The sequence below is a fragment of the Mugil cephalus genome, chromosome 19 (genome assembly GCF_022458985.1).
Source record: "Mugil cephalus isolate CIBA_MC_2020 chromosome 19, CIBA_Mcephalus_1.1, whole genome shotgun sequence".
Lineage (NCBI taxonomy): Eukaryota > Metazoa > Chordata > Actinopteri > Mugiliformes > Mugilidae > Mugil > Mugil cephalus.
This window is the reverse complement of record NC_061788.1, coordinates 190,722-208,178: the sequence shown is the minus strand read 5'-3', so window position 1 is coordinate 208,178 and position 17,457 is coordinate 190,722. Positions and strand designations below refer to the sequence as shown.

The window sequence follows — 17,457 nt, the reverse complement described above, 5'->3', positions numbered from 1 at the left end:
GGTTAGGTCTGATAGAGAATCAGCTTCAGTCTTATTCATGTGGTAAAACAACTATAGAATCACTCGTGTTTCTCTCTACGAGCTCCTATGCTGCTTGTGTCGTCATCATGGATTTATTTGATTTCACTGACTGTGGTCGCCTCACACATGAATTAATCAACCTATCAATCTTTTATTGTCATTGTCAGAATAAAGCAATGGAATTTAGCTTGGAACATTCATATATTCATATATGTGAGTATGTTTGTAAATACAAGGAATTTGTCTTGGTGTTTGATGCTAAAAATATAAAATAAGATTAAAAAAAAAATCAAAACATATACACATACAATACATACAATATGTACAAAAAACAAAAAGGAACATTTCCAGTGGGATGGTGGTGGGTTTCATGTGTCCGTGGGGGGCCCTAGCATTGTTCAACAGACCCACTGTAGTCTGACCAGTGGTCTTGCACTCGATGGATTTCAGAGGAGTCCAGGGGGGATGCGAGGGGCAGGTCACACTTGAAAAACAAGATTATAATCTCAACGGGATCTGTCTGGTGAAATAAAAGTTAAATAAATATTAATTAAAACTCACTGCTTTTATATAACATTTCTTTTATAGTTTCACATGCTCATTTAAGAGTAGGTCAGAGTACAACCACTTGTGATACTGATAGCAGTTTTATTGGAGATAACAGGTTAGATATAATCACTATATAAAACAATAATTAGCCAGCACCAATAAACTGGAACTAACCCTTAGGATTCACAGTAGTGGTCACTGTAACAGGACCTGAACGCGGCTCTGCTTGTTATTCATCAACCAGTTTTGCAGGTTGCAGAGTGTGACAGTCATAACAGGTTGTCTGATTATGAATAGAATCAATGAAGTGTTTAACTTTCATTTGTGTTACATCAGATTTCTTAGAGTTTGGTTAGGGTAAGCGAGTTCACTCCTCGTTATCAAACCTTTATTCATTCTTTAATCACTGTTTTCTCCTTTTTTGGAGACTGACCTGATGGAGAATGATGCATGTGTAGCACCTCCAGCTACTTTGAACTTAAAGCCTCCTGTTCAGAGCTCCAGGAACCTCTGATGTGTAGGATGGATCTCTGATTCAACCACAGACTAACCCTGGATGGTTCAGGCTTTCTATTTACTCAGATAAATCCTGGACTGATCCAGATTGTTTCTTTTGTTTTCGACTTTTTGTATGTTTTAATGTTGAAAATGTTAACTTTATGAACCAACATCGATCAAACAAAAAAATTAGACAATAGACATAAGTTAAAAAGACAACTAGAATACAATATAATTTATTGTCATTACACAGTGTACAATAAGATTGGAGAGCGTCTCCTTTTCAGTGCAAAAAATAGTGCAAAGACGGTACTATTTACAAATGTACAGCTAAAGTTAAAATACTAAAAAAAAAAAAATATTGAGCAAACACAAGCATGTCTTTGGAGGTAGGAGAAAACTGGAGTACCTGGAGAAAACTCAAACCCAGACATATACACTGGGAGGCATCAGTGCTAACTACCGAGCTGCTGTGCTACCCAATATCCAAAATTATCACGTATTGTATCAGCACAGTGGCTCGTGGTTAGTACTGATGTCTCCCAGTGAGAAGGTCCAGGTTTGAGTCCAGTTCAAACCTTTCTGGGTGGAGTTTGCATGTTCTCCCAGTGTCTGCGTGGGTTTTCTCCAGGTACTCTGGTTTCCTCCTACCTCCAATGACATGCTCCACTCTGTCACTGAAGACATGTCTGATTTTTCTCTTGGTGGAGGGTATCTGTTAGTAAAATCAGTGTGTGAATGCAAAATCAATTGCTTTGCACAGAGAAGACCAGAAGACAGAAAGTGATATTGTGCATTCAACATTTTTTTGTAATTTGTGGGACACCAAATAAATTATAACAGGATCCAGCTTCATTTGCACTTCCAAACTTTGTGAAAAAGTCAAAAATTTCCAATGTAATCCTTGACACACAGAAAAAACTATGTATTAAGTCGGCTTCTGCCTAGCTGCATTTATCACAGTTAGGTGACAGGTGGATAGATTTTGCTCAGTTTCATCTTTGAATGATGTAATCTGTGAGTGATTTTGAATTGCATTTAGTCATGTCTTGCATTAACAGATGTCCTTCCCCAGATCTCTCTCAACATCTCCAACTCAATCCCCTCCTCCCACTTCCTTTTAACTGGTTCTGTATTCACTTGATTGTGATCTTGTAATATACCATATAAGCTTGAGCAGAAATCTGGAAAAGAAGAGTGGAAGTCCAGAAATATGGACAGAAGCATTGATGGAACCTAGTCACCATGGAACAGTGTCAGGACAAAATTCACTGCTGCTGGAATTCATGATCGTGACGTGCAGTCTGTATTATTGTCCTAGAGTGTTTACGATTATGATTGTTGGTTTGTACATCCCTCCAATAATGATAATGCTAAAAATGCTCTGAATGAGCTTCTCAACATCATGAGTAAACAACAAACTACCACCATGAATGAAAATTATAAAGTCACGTTGCACCTACTCAAATATATTATCATTTAAATAACATGACTTATTGACTGAATGTACTTGATTTGTGTAGATGGAATTTGGATACCAAGATAAAATCATGTTCATCCACTGAAATATTTTTTGAGTGTATCTGTGGGACCTTCCTCCTACTATTTGGTGAAGAGGATAAGAGAGAATATCTTGTGAAACAGTTTTCTGTATTTTTCCACCTTTCCCTCCTGTTTATACTGTTAACATTTGCAACTAACACAGTGTGACTGCTTTGCTAAGAGAAACTCTGCTGTGGGAAGGTCAGAGAGAGACTGGAGAGAAGAGCAGTGTTTAATGAGGACAGATAATATATCTACAACTTTATTGTTCTTCACCCGTAAGCTGTGATTGAATCTGGCACCAGAAAGCAGCTGAGCGGGAAGAGCAATAACCACATTTCCTTATGACGGCTGGTTGAACTATGATCACATTAAGTTTATCACGCAGAGATCAGTTGTGTTATTTACGTGAACCTTAGTAAGAATTAATGATTGAAGGAATCATAAGACCAGGACATGATGGTTTTATGATCCATTTATTTGACTGAAACCTGATACTGGGCCACATGCTTTCACACACTGTTACTAAAATGAATGTGAGCTGTTGATTCAAACGTGTTCAAAATGTCAGTCATAAAAACATTTGTTTTAGGTTGTTTCGTTCCTTTGACTCACTAGGGACTCATCCTTTGGTTCAGTTCTCATTATTAATGCCTTCATCTGTTCATCGGAGGGTTCTAGTTAAAGCTTCTCTGAAGTCATGTGACCACAGCGTCTGTTCCTCCCTCTGATGGAAGATAAAACCTCTAAGCTCTCACTCCTCTCTGTTCTTTTTGGCTCAGCATCACAGAGCTTCCTGACACCAGGTAAGACCAGTTCAAATGTTGGAGTTAGAGGGAAAACAACTGAATTCAGTCTTTTGGTGACTACATGTTTCTAAAGTACTAAATATAACAATAAATAGACTAACAAAATTCATAGTGTCTTTTAATTTATTTATTTTTGTCAGACACTTAAGGCTGTTTAAATATGCCTGGCATGTTTCGATGGTATAGGCTGTTCTGTCTTCTTCAGAATCAGAATCAGTAACGTGTATTTATCCTCGAGGGGCAATACATCACTTGATGCTGCTTGACCATAAATCAGCTGATATATCATCTGATGTGTGCTCTTACACATCTGTATGGACTTACTTCCTGATCTTCACTGTTTCCATGATCCAGCATTGATGCATGTTGTTTTCTGTGTGGATGACTTCACCATTGAAACAAGGATGCCTATTTTTTTTTCTCTAATGCCTACAATTAAAAAGAAAATAAATCTTTGAAGAGGAAGGGTTGAACTCCTCCATTCAACCATTGGTAGAAGTGATCACCCGAATAAGTGATGTCTTATAGTAATGAGCCCTTTAAAAGATTCTGGCATTGGAGCTGAGAACCAAACTAAACAAGGAACCAATCTGAACCAGACTCTACTTGTGAAATGACTGAAGATGAGGAGGCTGTATGTGCTTCATCATGTGGTCTATTATTAACAATCCTATTATCCTTAATTATTACATTTTACCTCTAGAAAATTATTTACGTGAAGGTTTTTGTGTCAGACACTTAATTTATTTGTTGAATACATAAATAACCCCTTGATAATGAAACCTACCAGTGAGTTGACTTTCCATCTAGCGCCACCATCAGGGCAAACTTTTAAATTAGAATGAATGTATTTTGTAAAGTTTTTATACAATTCCTCCCAAATTTACTGACAACATTAATGACCACATGAGTATGGACCCAATTGCTTTTGGTGATGATATGACCTTTCCTCTAGCGCCATCATCAGGTCAAATTTTCAGTTTTAGACTTAGTGAAAATCTTTCATCCAAATCTTTTCTAATGTGGAGTTCACATCCCACATTATCCAGCTCTTTCCATTAATCAACACCTTCATATTAAACTCTAGGGTACTGTGAGATCCAGATTCAGAAAACTTTAGTTGTCTGGGAGCAATTTAAGACACATGCGAGCAGCATGACATTTACGAATGAGACACTTTTAAGAAACAAAAAAATAGCACAATACATATATATTCAAAAAACTATGCCATAAATGTTGAAGCTCTTTCCAAACTGTCTATTACCCTAAACTGGGTAATAAATAACAAGAAATATCAAGAGGAGGCAGTTGCAGAAAAAAAGCAGGTAATAAGTTGCTTAACAAAAGTAGGTGCTTGTGAAAAAAACAGAAGTGTTCAATTTAGGCCACATCCACACGTACCAAAACAATCTCTTTTTCTCCAGTCTTCCTTGGCGTTGGATCCACAATTTCTCCATAAAAATCACATCTAGCTATAGAAAGGTAGTAGTACATACCCCAGGCCTATAAGTGGCGCTGTTTCTGTTAGCGCCCTCAGACAAAAAAAAAAAAAAAGAAGAAGGCGGAGCCAGAGCATCAACCCTGTGTGGCATATACAAACATAGAGTCTAGATTACAGTCCGTAGTCCTGAGGCCTGTATCATGAAGCAGGATCACAGACTCATGGAGGAAACTTCAGGGTTAACTCTGGGTTTCTGGTTTCATTCTTATGGAGCTACGTTACCAAGGTAACTTACTCTGAACAGCTGACCTGCTTCAGGTCAGGGTAACTTTCAGGATCTATCTGAATCCGATGAAAGGCTGCGCCCACCGGCCAATCAGCTGTTCAGGAAAGAATCACGTGTCCTTTCATTGAAGACCTGATTAAGATCGGAGCCCAAATCACTAGAAGAGCGTTACGGCGTGAACGCATCTTCCAGGAGATAATCACACAAAGAAGAGGATGTTTTAGCTCAAACACAGCTCAGAATCAGGATCATTTCATTCAGGACAACAACCTGATGTGTTGATGTGATGTCACTGCTTTATTGTCGCCCAGGTAACATGATAGAAGGATGTTTTTATCTTTTTACTCCAGAGGGGTCACATCTGGGGGAATGACACTGATTCATCTCTGCAGCTCAGTGGTTGGGATTCATGGCTTCAATGCACCAAGCACCTGTCCTCTACTGTAAAGAACCTCATTAGCTGTGTGTGTGTTATCTTTATTAGTTACTCATGTATACTCTTGTGTGTTTTTAGATTTCTAAAATACTGACACCATCCAAATCCATTTGGGTGCCATCTCTCCTGATCAGAATTAAAAAATATATACTTTATTTATCCCAGAGGGACAATTAGGGGGGTGAAGAGCAGTACATACAATTAGAGAGCAAGGGAAGAAGTACACAATGACATTAGACCTGGGGTTCAAATTTTCTGTGACAGGCACATTGTTTCCTGGACACCACCTTCACAGTCAATGATGACATGTGGCTCCCACAGGTCAGATTAGGAAGGAGTCAAGAGAAGGGAGATTGTGATGGATGTTCAGCTGCTACATGCAAGTGAACTATATTAGTAGTAGTAGTATATATTTGTCCATATATTGTTCAGACACATACAGAGAAATTGGCAGATTTAGAAAGGGGATCTGTTGAGGTGGAATTTAATGTTCTGTCATTGTGTCATAAAAGAAGCTGTGATGTTGTTATGTTTGTGTTCCAGATGCCATCACGTGTTTGATCCTCACAGCCTCCAAGCATCACCATGGCAACAAAGTAAGTACTGGACCATTAACACAAGTAAACATTATGCAATCTGATCCAATCCAACTTTATTTATAAAGTACTTTAAAAATGACCAACATGCTCTACAGAAGACCTAAATAAAAGACATAAATAAAAAAATAAAATAATGAATGAGTAAAAAAAAAAAAAAAAAACAGCAGCCGGACAATAAAAAGAATAAGAAATTAAATAAATTCAACATCTTATATGGTGTCAAAGGCTAAGGAAAAGATTAAAAGCAGACACAAGAGGCCGATCTGATGTTTAGAGGCAAATCATTCCTAAGGCTAAAATGGAGGTAATACGCTCGTACGTACGGGTGCCAGTTGAAAGATGTGCAGCGTTGTGTAACATCTAGAGACAGGCAGTGTATTACCTACTAACCCCCGTATACACTGCATTACAGTAATCCAACAAAGAGGTGACAAAGGGATGGGTTACTGTCTCCAAGTGCTGCCTCAAAAGAGTCGACTTTGTTTAGGCCAACTTCCTCAAGTGGAAAAAGCAAGAATCAGCAACACAGAAAAACTCCCTTTTAACAGGAAGAAACCTTGAGCAGAACCAGCTCATATGGAGGAACCATCTGTTTAAGGCCAGAAACAGAGAAGATAGAGAGAAAAGAAGAGCAAGAGAAACAAGATAAACTAACTTCTGTCATAGATACAAACATCAAGCTGAAGGAAACATGTAGGATCTAGTAATATAACACATAGCTGATGATCTGTGACAGTTTGTGAGTATAACAGGAATCATGGGCAGGTTGGAGAATAGTTCATCTAGGTAGGAGTGGACACCTGGAGGAGGACATGAAGACTGGGACAGATGTAGTTTATGGAGCTCCACAGGTCTGATACACAGACTCCAGACCATGAAGACTGGGCTGGTTGATGAGGCCACGGCAGCAGATGTAGCTTAGAACTCCACAGGTCAGATATTCAGCCTCCAGACCAGAGACCCTCACAAGAAGATGGAGGGGAGAGAGGGAGACACAGTGGTTAGTAATAGAAAATAAATTAGAAAATTCCCTCTGGGAAATTTTGAAAGGCTATGGGGGGCTGCTGCCGGGGGTACCATTTCTGTCAACATGGGAGTTAGCATAGTTAGCCTACATTTAGCACAATTAGCTTATGGCTAGCACAGTTAACCCACATATCGCACGCTTAACCCACATTTAGCACAGTTAGCCGGTGTGTGAGAGAGTAATGTGTGTGCGTCATACAACTCATTGTATGTGTAACTGTAACAACAAAAAGTTACCGGGGTGTTTGTGTGTGTATGCGTATGTGCGTGGTGTGCTGGGAGTATTAACAGCAGAGACACCAAGAGGAGTCCCTGATTAATGAACTGGTCTCAGCTGTTGCTTAGGCCTGCGGCTCAGGGGTTGCCGTGGCAACTCACAGAGGTCATCAATGCGCGCAGAAACGAATTTCGAGAGAAATTTTCATGGTTATCATCTTTGGACCAGTTCAGAACAGTGCATTCACCTGTGAGCCTGCCGTCACCATTGCCCCGCTGATGATACTGGCTGTTCCGCCTCATGTACAAAGACTTGAGTCGATTTGTCACTGAAACATGGCGCTAAAATACAGAAACTGGCGTTCGCCCAAACGAAATCAAATGTATCAAAGTGTGCGTGCGCCTGGATCCAAGCACTTTTCGTTTGTACATCACAAACACCGTGGAATTGAGCGCACATGTAGAGGTGCCAAACTCCTCCTTGTCGACGCCCCAATTTAAATATCCAAATTTATTTAAATAGGGCCTGCATCGTGGATTTCCCACTCTGCACGATCGGATTTTCACCATGAGTAAAGCGATAAAAAGGAACTTCACCGAGTCTGAGGTCGAAGTGTTACTAAATGAAGTAGAGACATGCAGTGATACTCTGTTTCGTTGCGTGTTGTCAGGCATAAAGTGAGTGGGAGTGGGTGTGTGACTCTGTTAATGCCGTGGAGCAGCGCGAAATAAAAAAGAAATGGTCTGACATGAAGGTGGAAGTGAAGCGGAGGATTTCGGAACACCGCCGAAACATGATCGCAATGGGCGGGGGGTCAGGGGGGGACGAACGGACCCCCTCCACCAGAGAGTGGCCGTCATAGTGGGTGACACAGCCCTCGACAGGGTGTTATAGGAGCCCATTAGTGACACAGATCATCTCCAAGGTAAATGTGTTAAATTTAGAAATATTGTCATTAAACTGGTCGTACAATAGGCTGTTCACAATACACAGAGGTCGTACGTGAAGCTGCCAGAATATTAAACACGTTGACTCATGTTCAATGTTCAATTTTTCTTTATTTTTATTTCTGACAATTCTAGACAGTTTTGGCGCTGCCTTCATCGGCGACTCCACGCCAGCTGCTGAGTCCGCCCGACTGTCCTTTGTTCATACACCGTTTGAGTTAATCACACTAACTTTATTTCTAATTATAGGTGCTTCAGTGGGAAACGAACACTTAGAACAAAACAATTTTATTAATGGATAATATTTACCCACCGAGAAGCCGCCCATCGCGCCAACTGTACCAGCCTCCAGCCTGTTCCCAACATGCTGCTGGTCAGAATGAACCAGGCCACCTTGCTACGATGCTAGTGAGCTGCATTTGCGCATCACATATTATTTAAACATTTATGAGATGAAAAATGGTTGACAGACACACTCCTGACCGGTCGGCCAGTTCCCGCTGGAAAGCACCTGTTGCCAGGAACCCCAGAGTGGTCAGCACCTGTGTGGGCAGGACAACCCCTGGCTCCGCGCTGTGTTGCTCTCTAGGGCCAGTTGCAGCTCTGCCCACAGCTCCAGTAATACTGGCCTCAGTAAACGAAAACCACTCATGAGCCACTTGTCGTCGTGCGAGTAGATCATCGTGTTCTCTAAACACTCTCTCACGCCTAATGTCACCATCTTGTGTCTAACAAATCTTGGGATTAACAAAGCCAAGGTTGCCATTGTTAATACCATTTTTTTCATCACTTTGCGCATGCTTTTATATCCACCAGTGGTTACAAACACGTGTGTGTTAATTGCTGACAGTTCCTCAGCGTCGCCTCTTAGTGTCGCCAAAGGAACAATAGCTGTGGAAACCGGCGTAGCCAGCCATGATGTTGGCGGAGGTCACCGCCCATATCTACGGTCAATTCACTTTTGATACGTCTGAACGTTGACGTTGATGTGGGCGTACGCCACGTTTCTGGGCGCACGCAACTTTGATACATGAGGCCCCAGGTCTCACATCCGTGTGCGCGGCAGGAATGAAAGGCGCTCTTCTCATACACACCACCACTACAACATCCGGTTGGAAAACAGGTATGACATCCTCGACATGCATGATTTTCCTCCTCTGGCTCCACCATCCCAGCCGGTGCCTCCATCCCCACGGAGGCCCCGTAGTCTTCCGTCACCTCCATCTGATGGATCTAGGTGGTGTGCCCGCGCCAGGCTTCGCCGCTCCATACCGTGCTTCACACCGGCACCACGGAAGTCCTCTGCCCACCCGGCCTCACCCACCCAGTCCTCACCAATGAAGTCCTCCTCACCGTCCACTCACCCGGCTGCTGCAACTTCTGTCCCGCGTCCTGCTGCCACCTCTGGCCGTCGGCGTCCATCCCGCCCAAGACGCCGCTGCTGGCTGCGCACCTACTCCTCTTCCCTCCCCCATGTCCAAAACAAGCCCTGCTACACCTGTGTCTCACGCCATCTCCCCCTTGTGGCTAGATCCCGCTACTACTCCACCTCGCTCTATTCCTATTCTTGTCACCAACAAACACCACCACTATAAAACCAACAGAGGTGTTATCTCTGAAAACTTAATATTGCTTCAACCAATCAACTTACCCCGAACCAGAGTTGCCCTTCTTAATGTGAGGTCTTTTTTTAATCAAACAAATCATTCATTCCACATTATCCCCCCTAAGAATACCACTACTCTCGCGACGTCCCCCTTCAGGCCCCAGGTGTCACTACACCCCCCTGCCACTGGTCTCCTCATTGAGACCATTTTGACAGTTTTACCCCTCAGCACTCATGTCGCTTTCAAAGCTGTAAATTATAATAACCTCTCCCACATAACACTCTGTGTTCCTGCCACACCACCAACTTCCAACTGGCCCTCCTAAATGTGAGGTCTCTCTCAAACAAGACCTTCATTCTAAATGACCTTATCTTATACTCCCATCTGGATTTCTTATTTTTTTTTTCTCTGAGTTTCTATCCTCTGTGGTCTTAGTACATGATAGAATTCTAATCACTGGTGATTTCAATTTTCATGATGACACTGTATCTAATAACAAAGTCTCTGATTTTATCTGTGTTATGGAGTCTTTCAACTTTTTAAAACGAATCTCTGGCCCAACCCACAACCATGGTCACACTCTAGATCTAGTTTTTACCCTTGGCATGACCACTCCCACCATGACTGTTGAGGATTTAGGGATCTCAGATCACCTGTGCATTAAGTTTTCTACAAATCTTCATTCTGATCCTACACCTCAACTACCTGCCTCATACTCTGTATAATATCCTCCTCCACAGCCAGACAGTTCACTCAGGCATATCTATCTTCCGTACCTTGGACTCCTCGCCCCTCTCTATCGAGGAATTACTCTCCCAGTTCAACTCAACCTGTGTCAACATCCTAGACTCTATCGCTCCTGTCAAACTTAAAAAACCCCAAAACAAAACTCACCCCGGTTAAACAACGACAACATCCGTACTCTCAGGCAATCGTGCAGAAAGGCAGAAAGAAAATGGGAAAAGGACAAGCTGCAGATCTCCTTCCAGATCCTAAGAAACCACTTACACAAATTTCAGGAAGCAGTCAAGTCAGCAAGAACCAAATACTTCTCCAATTTAATTTCCAATAGTGCCCAAAATATCTTATTTAACACCATCAACTCTATCATTTGTCCTCCTCCAAACACCACCCTTGACATATCCCCTGCCAACTATATGGAATTCTCCACATTTTTCATCAACAAAGTGGAAGCCATCAGTAACAATTTGCATCCCTCCTCCCATTACACTACCGCTCCCCAGGTTTGCTCATCCAAACTCTTTTGAACTCTTTCGCTCCTATCTCCCTACCCACCCTGACACAGATTGTCTTCAGCATGAAACCAGCAAACTGCCCTCTTCATATTATCCCCACCGATCTCCTGAAGGATGTTTTTGTCACCACCGGTCCATGTATCCTCTCCATCATCAACAGCTCCATCATCTCTGGTACCGTCCCATCCTATTTCAAGCATGCAGTTGTCCAGCCTCTCCTGAAAAAAACAAACAATGATCCCACCCAGCCCCAAAACTACAGACCCATTTTCTAAACTCCCATTCCTGTCTAAAGTCCTTGAAAATCATCCTCAATCAGATACTGCCCTACCTGCATCAGAATAACATCCTAGAGAAATTCCAATCCGACTTTAAGACAAATCGCACCACAGAATCCACAGTTGCATAAAGGAAATAAAGTCCTGGATGGCAGAATATTTTCTTCAACTAAACAAATCCAAATCCAAAATCATTCTCTTTGCCCCCCCTGACAACATCAATCTGATATCCAACAGTCTCGGCAGCCTATCCACCCTCACCAAACCCCATGTCAAGAACCTCGGTGTCACCTTTGACTCAGAACTCAAATTTGATAAACAGGTCAACTCAGTAGTCAAAGCCAGCTTCTTCCAACTTCGCACCATTTCAAAAATCAAACCATTCCTCACCTTCCGAGACCTAGAAAAAGTTATCCATGCATTCATTACCACCCGCTTGGACTATTGCAACTGTCTCTACAACGGAATCAATCAATCATCTCTATCCCGTCTACAATTAATTCAAAACGCTGCACCCGGACTCCTGACAGGGTCTCGAAAGAGAGACCACATCACCCTGCTCCTTGCCTCCCTCCACTGGCTGCCAGTTAAATTTTGAATTGATTTTAAACTTCTTTTATTTGTATATAAAGCCCAGAATGGAGCAGCACCCTCCTCCTGTCAGAACTTCTAACTCCTTACTCCCTTTCCAGGCCCCTCAGGTCCGCTGACCAAGGGCTTTTAAAAGATCCACGTTCTCGTCATAAACTCAGGGGTGACTGTGCTTTTGCGGTTGCTGCCCCCTGACTGTGGAACAGCATCCCCTCTGTCAGACTTGCCCCGTTCATTGACCCTTTCAAATCAAGATTTGATCAAATGCTGGATTTTTGGTTGCTTTTTTTGTCTTTGTTTTGTTTTTTCAGCACAGCACTTTAGTCAACCTCAGTTGTTTTTAAATGTGCTTTATAAATAAATTTGATTGATTGATTGAACAGTGATTGATGAAAAACTATAAGACTTATCAAAACGAGGATTAATACACCAATATACAAGGCTCGTGTCTACATTTTAAAGTTTAAATGAAGTCTCTAGGTGAAAGTATGCCTGAGCAGTAGACCTTTGGAAAACTGTCTTTTTTGCATGTTTTTTTTCGTCCCATTCATTTTCAATGGGAAATTTATCGCAGTTTTTTGTATTTCGACAAGAAAAGTAATAGCAGAGGGATCCTGATCAAGCCTCACTTTTTGATATATAACTCGTTAAGGGCCGAAAACAGGAGGAAGATGAAAAATAAGAAGCATAACTACACTGTAAAAAAAAAAAAAAGTAATATAACGGAATGTTATATTACATTTGTTGTTATAATAATAATGTTATAATAAATACAGATTGTTTCTGTAAAATAACATTGAATCACTGGAACTGTGAAAGCACATTTCTGTTCTTTTACAAAAAAAACATTAGAAATACATTTATTGTAAATATATTTATTGTTAACATATGTTCACAAATGTATAATAATTTTACAAATATTTGTCTCTTATTTAATGGAATAAACTGTAAAATTCAACTTTAAAACTTAAAAAAATAATTTAAAATTACTGAGAAATTAATAGTAAATTAACTATTTAACACTGTAGGCTATTATGTGTATATATATACAATCCAATGTAAATCACAACGTCTTGAATTATTTCACATCATGTCTGAACAAAACACGTGTAATCAGGAGACATTTTACTGCTGCAACGTCTCCCTGCACAAACACAAAAGACAAAAACGTGAAGACGACATGTCACTAGAGTGCATGCTTTGAAAAGCGCGGGTCCCGTTTGGATTGGTCGACTGAAACGGTTCGAGAAGAAGAAGAAGAAGAAGAAGAAGAAGAAGAAGAAATAATGCCATTGACACTGAACATCAGTCTGAGACGTTACGCTTAACAAGGTCACGTTTGGTCGCAGAAACTAGGAGCAAACAGCAGCTAATGTCGAGGCTGGAGGAAGGACGAAGGCAGAAGGCAAGTATCAAACTGAAGCTTAGTAGTATTACCTTTATTTACCACCATGCCTCTGACTTTACTCAGTCGACAAAACCAATCCGCTAGCATGTCGTCAATTGAAATGTTAGTTAACTATGATGACAAAAGTATGGCCGGCGGCGGCGTCTGCTAGTGTTAGTCATAGACATATATCTATGAGTGTTAGCAGTCAGCCATACCAACCACTTTTTATTTTATTTACGCTAACGTTAGCTTATCACCTAACAGTGAATCATTACGTTAACTTTTGTGAACTGACTGACACAGGCGGAAAGAAAGAGGAACAACATTTCTTTAGAGCTGCAACAATGAACAATAATCGATTATTAACCCTCTTCTATGTTTTAACAAATTTTTTGGCCATAACTTTTACTGCATGACTTGAAATGGCATGATTTCTGGCTAGGATAGGAAGCTGGATTTTATGGAACGTGTCAAAATGTCAAAGTCTTCTTTCCACGCAGACTGCTCCTACTCTTCCACTTGCAGGTGTCACTACTGAGACATTTTAAGTGTATTTTCTTCCAAAGAAGAGACAACAAATGTTTTATAAATGATACTGAGATTTGGTAATGGTTTATTTCAACCAGTTACTCTTTCTTAAAACTAATATTTTCATCTTCCTCTTGCCTCTCACAAATATAGGAAGAGCGACCTACTCTGCCTTTTTCAAGGTTTTTCACGTTTTAATTTTGGTGCAACACTAGTCAGTGGTCAGCATGAAATTCAACACCATACTGAGAAATATGTAAAGGATAAGCTAACGTTCATCTTCTGGTTTATTGAGGGGAGATCTGCTAATACAGTTTACGTCGACTATTTCACAACCAATAGCATTTATTTAGATTTTGGGAAATTTCATGATTTATATATTTTTTTTTCGTTCTCTCTGCAGATAAGTGGTGAGAGTTGATTTCATGGCATAAACTGGTGGTTAAGAACTCCACTCCTTTCCATGCTGAACTGTACAGTGAAGCAATGCACTTCACAGTAGGAGAAACCTTAGTCAAAGAATCCAATGTTGAGCAGCTACCAAGGTGCAGTGGAAAGGCACTCGGTACGAAAAGGGTCTTTCTGTGTTTAAACCAAGGTTAGGCACTTGAATTCAGAAAGACTGAGCTCATGCTTGTGATGCCGGACCAGCACGTACACCTCATGACGTGTCCTATATGCCAGCATTTGCATTGTATGAAGTGAAACAAGCAAGACAGAGCATTAAATGTTGGAAGCCTGAGCAGAAACTAGATTATTACCATTTGCATGTGTACAAGGTTTGTGGGACAAGAGTAGTTTCACTTAAGCATAGCACTGTTGACTGTACTGTAGAGTATGGATTAATTTCCAGTGAGGTTTGACAAAGTTTGGAAACAGTGTTGTGGATGTTTGGTGACTCGACCAGGTTGCCTTGTATGTAAATTGGTAACTCAACTATTTTTTTTTTCTACTTTTTTCTTTCATAACCAGTTCAGTAGAATTTTATTGTTTTTGTTTTTTGTTTCAGAACCAGTCATTTTAATTGAATTGATTTTTGAATGTTGCTGTAATAATGGTTACCTGCTACAGTTGAATAAAAATAGGGAGAATGGGAAATTGTAGCTTGTTCAACTTGGTCTAATTTTTTTTTTGGACATGTTTTGAAAAGATCAAATTATTGTTGTATACTGTTAAATTACATATAATATAGTCATATACAGCCCTTTTAAATAAAAAATGCAATTAAAACGAACTAATAGAGCACATTTCTGTAACTTCAAGCATTATTATTCATATTACAATGTGTACAATTCATATTCAAAGATGAATGTCATTATTTTGTTGTCATATACTGTTATATTACATCAAATATAAAGTAATATACAATCTCTTCCCATAAAATAATGTAATTAAAACCGATTATTAACAGCACATTTCTGTAAAGTAGCGTAATACAACATTTATTTACCGTTTTTCTAGGTAATTTAATTGTTTAAAAATGTGAAAATGTTTCCAATTAAATGTTAAAACAACCTGGAAATAAGGCAAAATCTTGTTAAAATTACAAGTATAAACTATTTTAATTACGGAAAATATCTGTATTTTTACGAGAAAGCAGGCGCCCCTGCTGCCAGAAAAATGTCATTTTTTTACGATTTGTTTTTACAGTGTAGAAAATTCCCTCTGGGAAATTTTGAAGGGGCTACGGAAGCTAATGCGGGGGTATCATCTCTGTCAACATGGGAATTAGCAGTAAGCCTACATTTAGCTTATGGTTAGTACAGTTAGCTTACAGTTAGCACAGTTAACCCACACTTAACCCCATGTTTAGCACAGTTAGCATACATTTAACTTAGTTAGCCTACATTTAGCACAGTTAGCATATGGTTAGCACAGTTAGCTTACACTTAGCACAGTTAACCTGTGTGTGAGAGAGTAATGCACGCTCGCGCATATCTGTACATCGTACTACTCCTACTAAGTGTATCTGTAACTGTAACCTGTGTGTTTGTGTGTGCATTTGTGTTTATGTGTGTGTATGTGGGTGGCACGCATGTTTGTGTATCCTACTACTCTTCCTGTCTGTATTTGTAACTGTAATAACATTAAGGTACCTGTGTGTTTGTGTGTGTTGCCTGTGTGTATATCTGTAATTACAAAGTTACCTGTGTTGTTGGGGAGGTGTGTGTGTTGGTGTGTGTTGTTGTTTTGCACAACGAAATTGAGGCACAGCTCTCAGTGCAAGTCAGTGCAAGAGATAAATATTCTATAAATAACTAAACTAGACAAGGCATGTACAAAAAACAAACTAAAAAGGACACTATATACAAATCACAATATAAACAGGACTGTAAACGGAGACATAAGATAGCATATAAAATATTACCCTTCTGTTTGGGGAAAAGGAAAAGCTTATTGCACAGTCATTATGTTCATGAGAGTCTTCCTCCTCCTGTAGTCCACAATCATCTCCTTTGTTTTAGAGGTGTTGAGGACCAAGTTGTTGTCATCACACCACTCCACCAGCCTCTGGACCCCTCCCTGTAGACAGTCTCGTCACCACCAGAGATTAGTCTCACTAAGGTGGTGTCGTCTGCAAATTTAACAATGATGTTGCTGACACAGTCATGGGTGTACAGAGTGTAGAGAAGAGGACTGAGTACACAGCTCTGTGGGGAGCCAATGCTGAGGCTGAGGGCTGTTGAGAGATGGAGCCCGACTCTGACTCTCTGTACACGGTTGGAGATGAAGTCTCTAATCCAGCAGCAGGGCCACCAGAGCCACCAGAGCCGTTTCTGTACTATGATGAGCTCTAAAACCTGACTGAAACTCTTCAAACAAACCATTCCTGTTTAAATGATCAACCAATTGATTGACAACAACCCTTTCTTAAACTTTAGAGATAAAAGGAAGGTTGGAAATTGGCCTATAGTTGGCTAAAACATCTGGGTCAAGAGTGGGTTTTTTAAGTAATGGTTTAATTACAGCAGTTTTAAAAGACTGGGGCACATATCCTGTTAATAAAGATAAGTTTATCTGATTTAATATGGAGGTATTAATTAATGGAAAAAACCTCCTTGAGCAACTTAGTCGGGATGGGGTCTAGAAGACAAGTTGATTTAGATGCTGTAATAACTGAAGTGAGCTCAGGAAGATCAATTAGAAAGAAAGAATCCAAATACTGACTCAGTCCTATAGAGGTTTCTAATGCCACTGTTGATGGCTTGAATCTTGGCATTATACTATTCATCTGACTTTTCAGGACTTGCCTTACTTTTTGGAGGTATTTGGTTGTGGTTGACTTCCTTGTGGCCTTCCCTGAGACAGGGAGCTCACAGTTTAAAAGCAGTTGGGTTTACTTCTGAAAGGAGTGTCATAAAGCAAACAATTCAACTATAATAGTTATGGTGACTCCAAACAAAAGCAGAAGTGAGGGAGCATTGCACTGCTGACT

At 40.3% G+C, this 17,457-nt stretch overlaps 1 protein-coding gene across 1 annotated transcript in view; it reads left to right on the top strand.

Moving 5' to 3' along the window:
- Positions 1–3,372: 3,372 nt before the first annotated feature.
- Positions 3,373–17,457, top strand: part of LOC124996228 — a 39,786-nt gene continuing 25,701 nt past the window's right edge. Inside the window, exons 1-2 of the mRNA XM_047569031.1 lie at positions 3,373–3,416; positions 6,126–6,178. Coding sequence (XP_047424987.1) covers positions 6,168–6,178 — 11 coding nt within the window. The 5' untranslated portion in view covers positions 3,373–3,416; positions 6,126–6,167. The remainder of the gene's footprint in view (positions 3,417–6,125; positions 6,179–17,457) is intronic.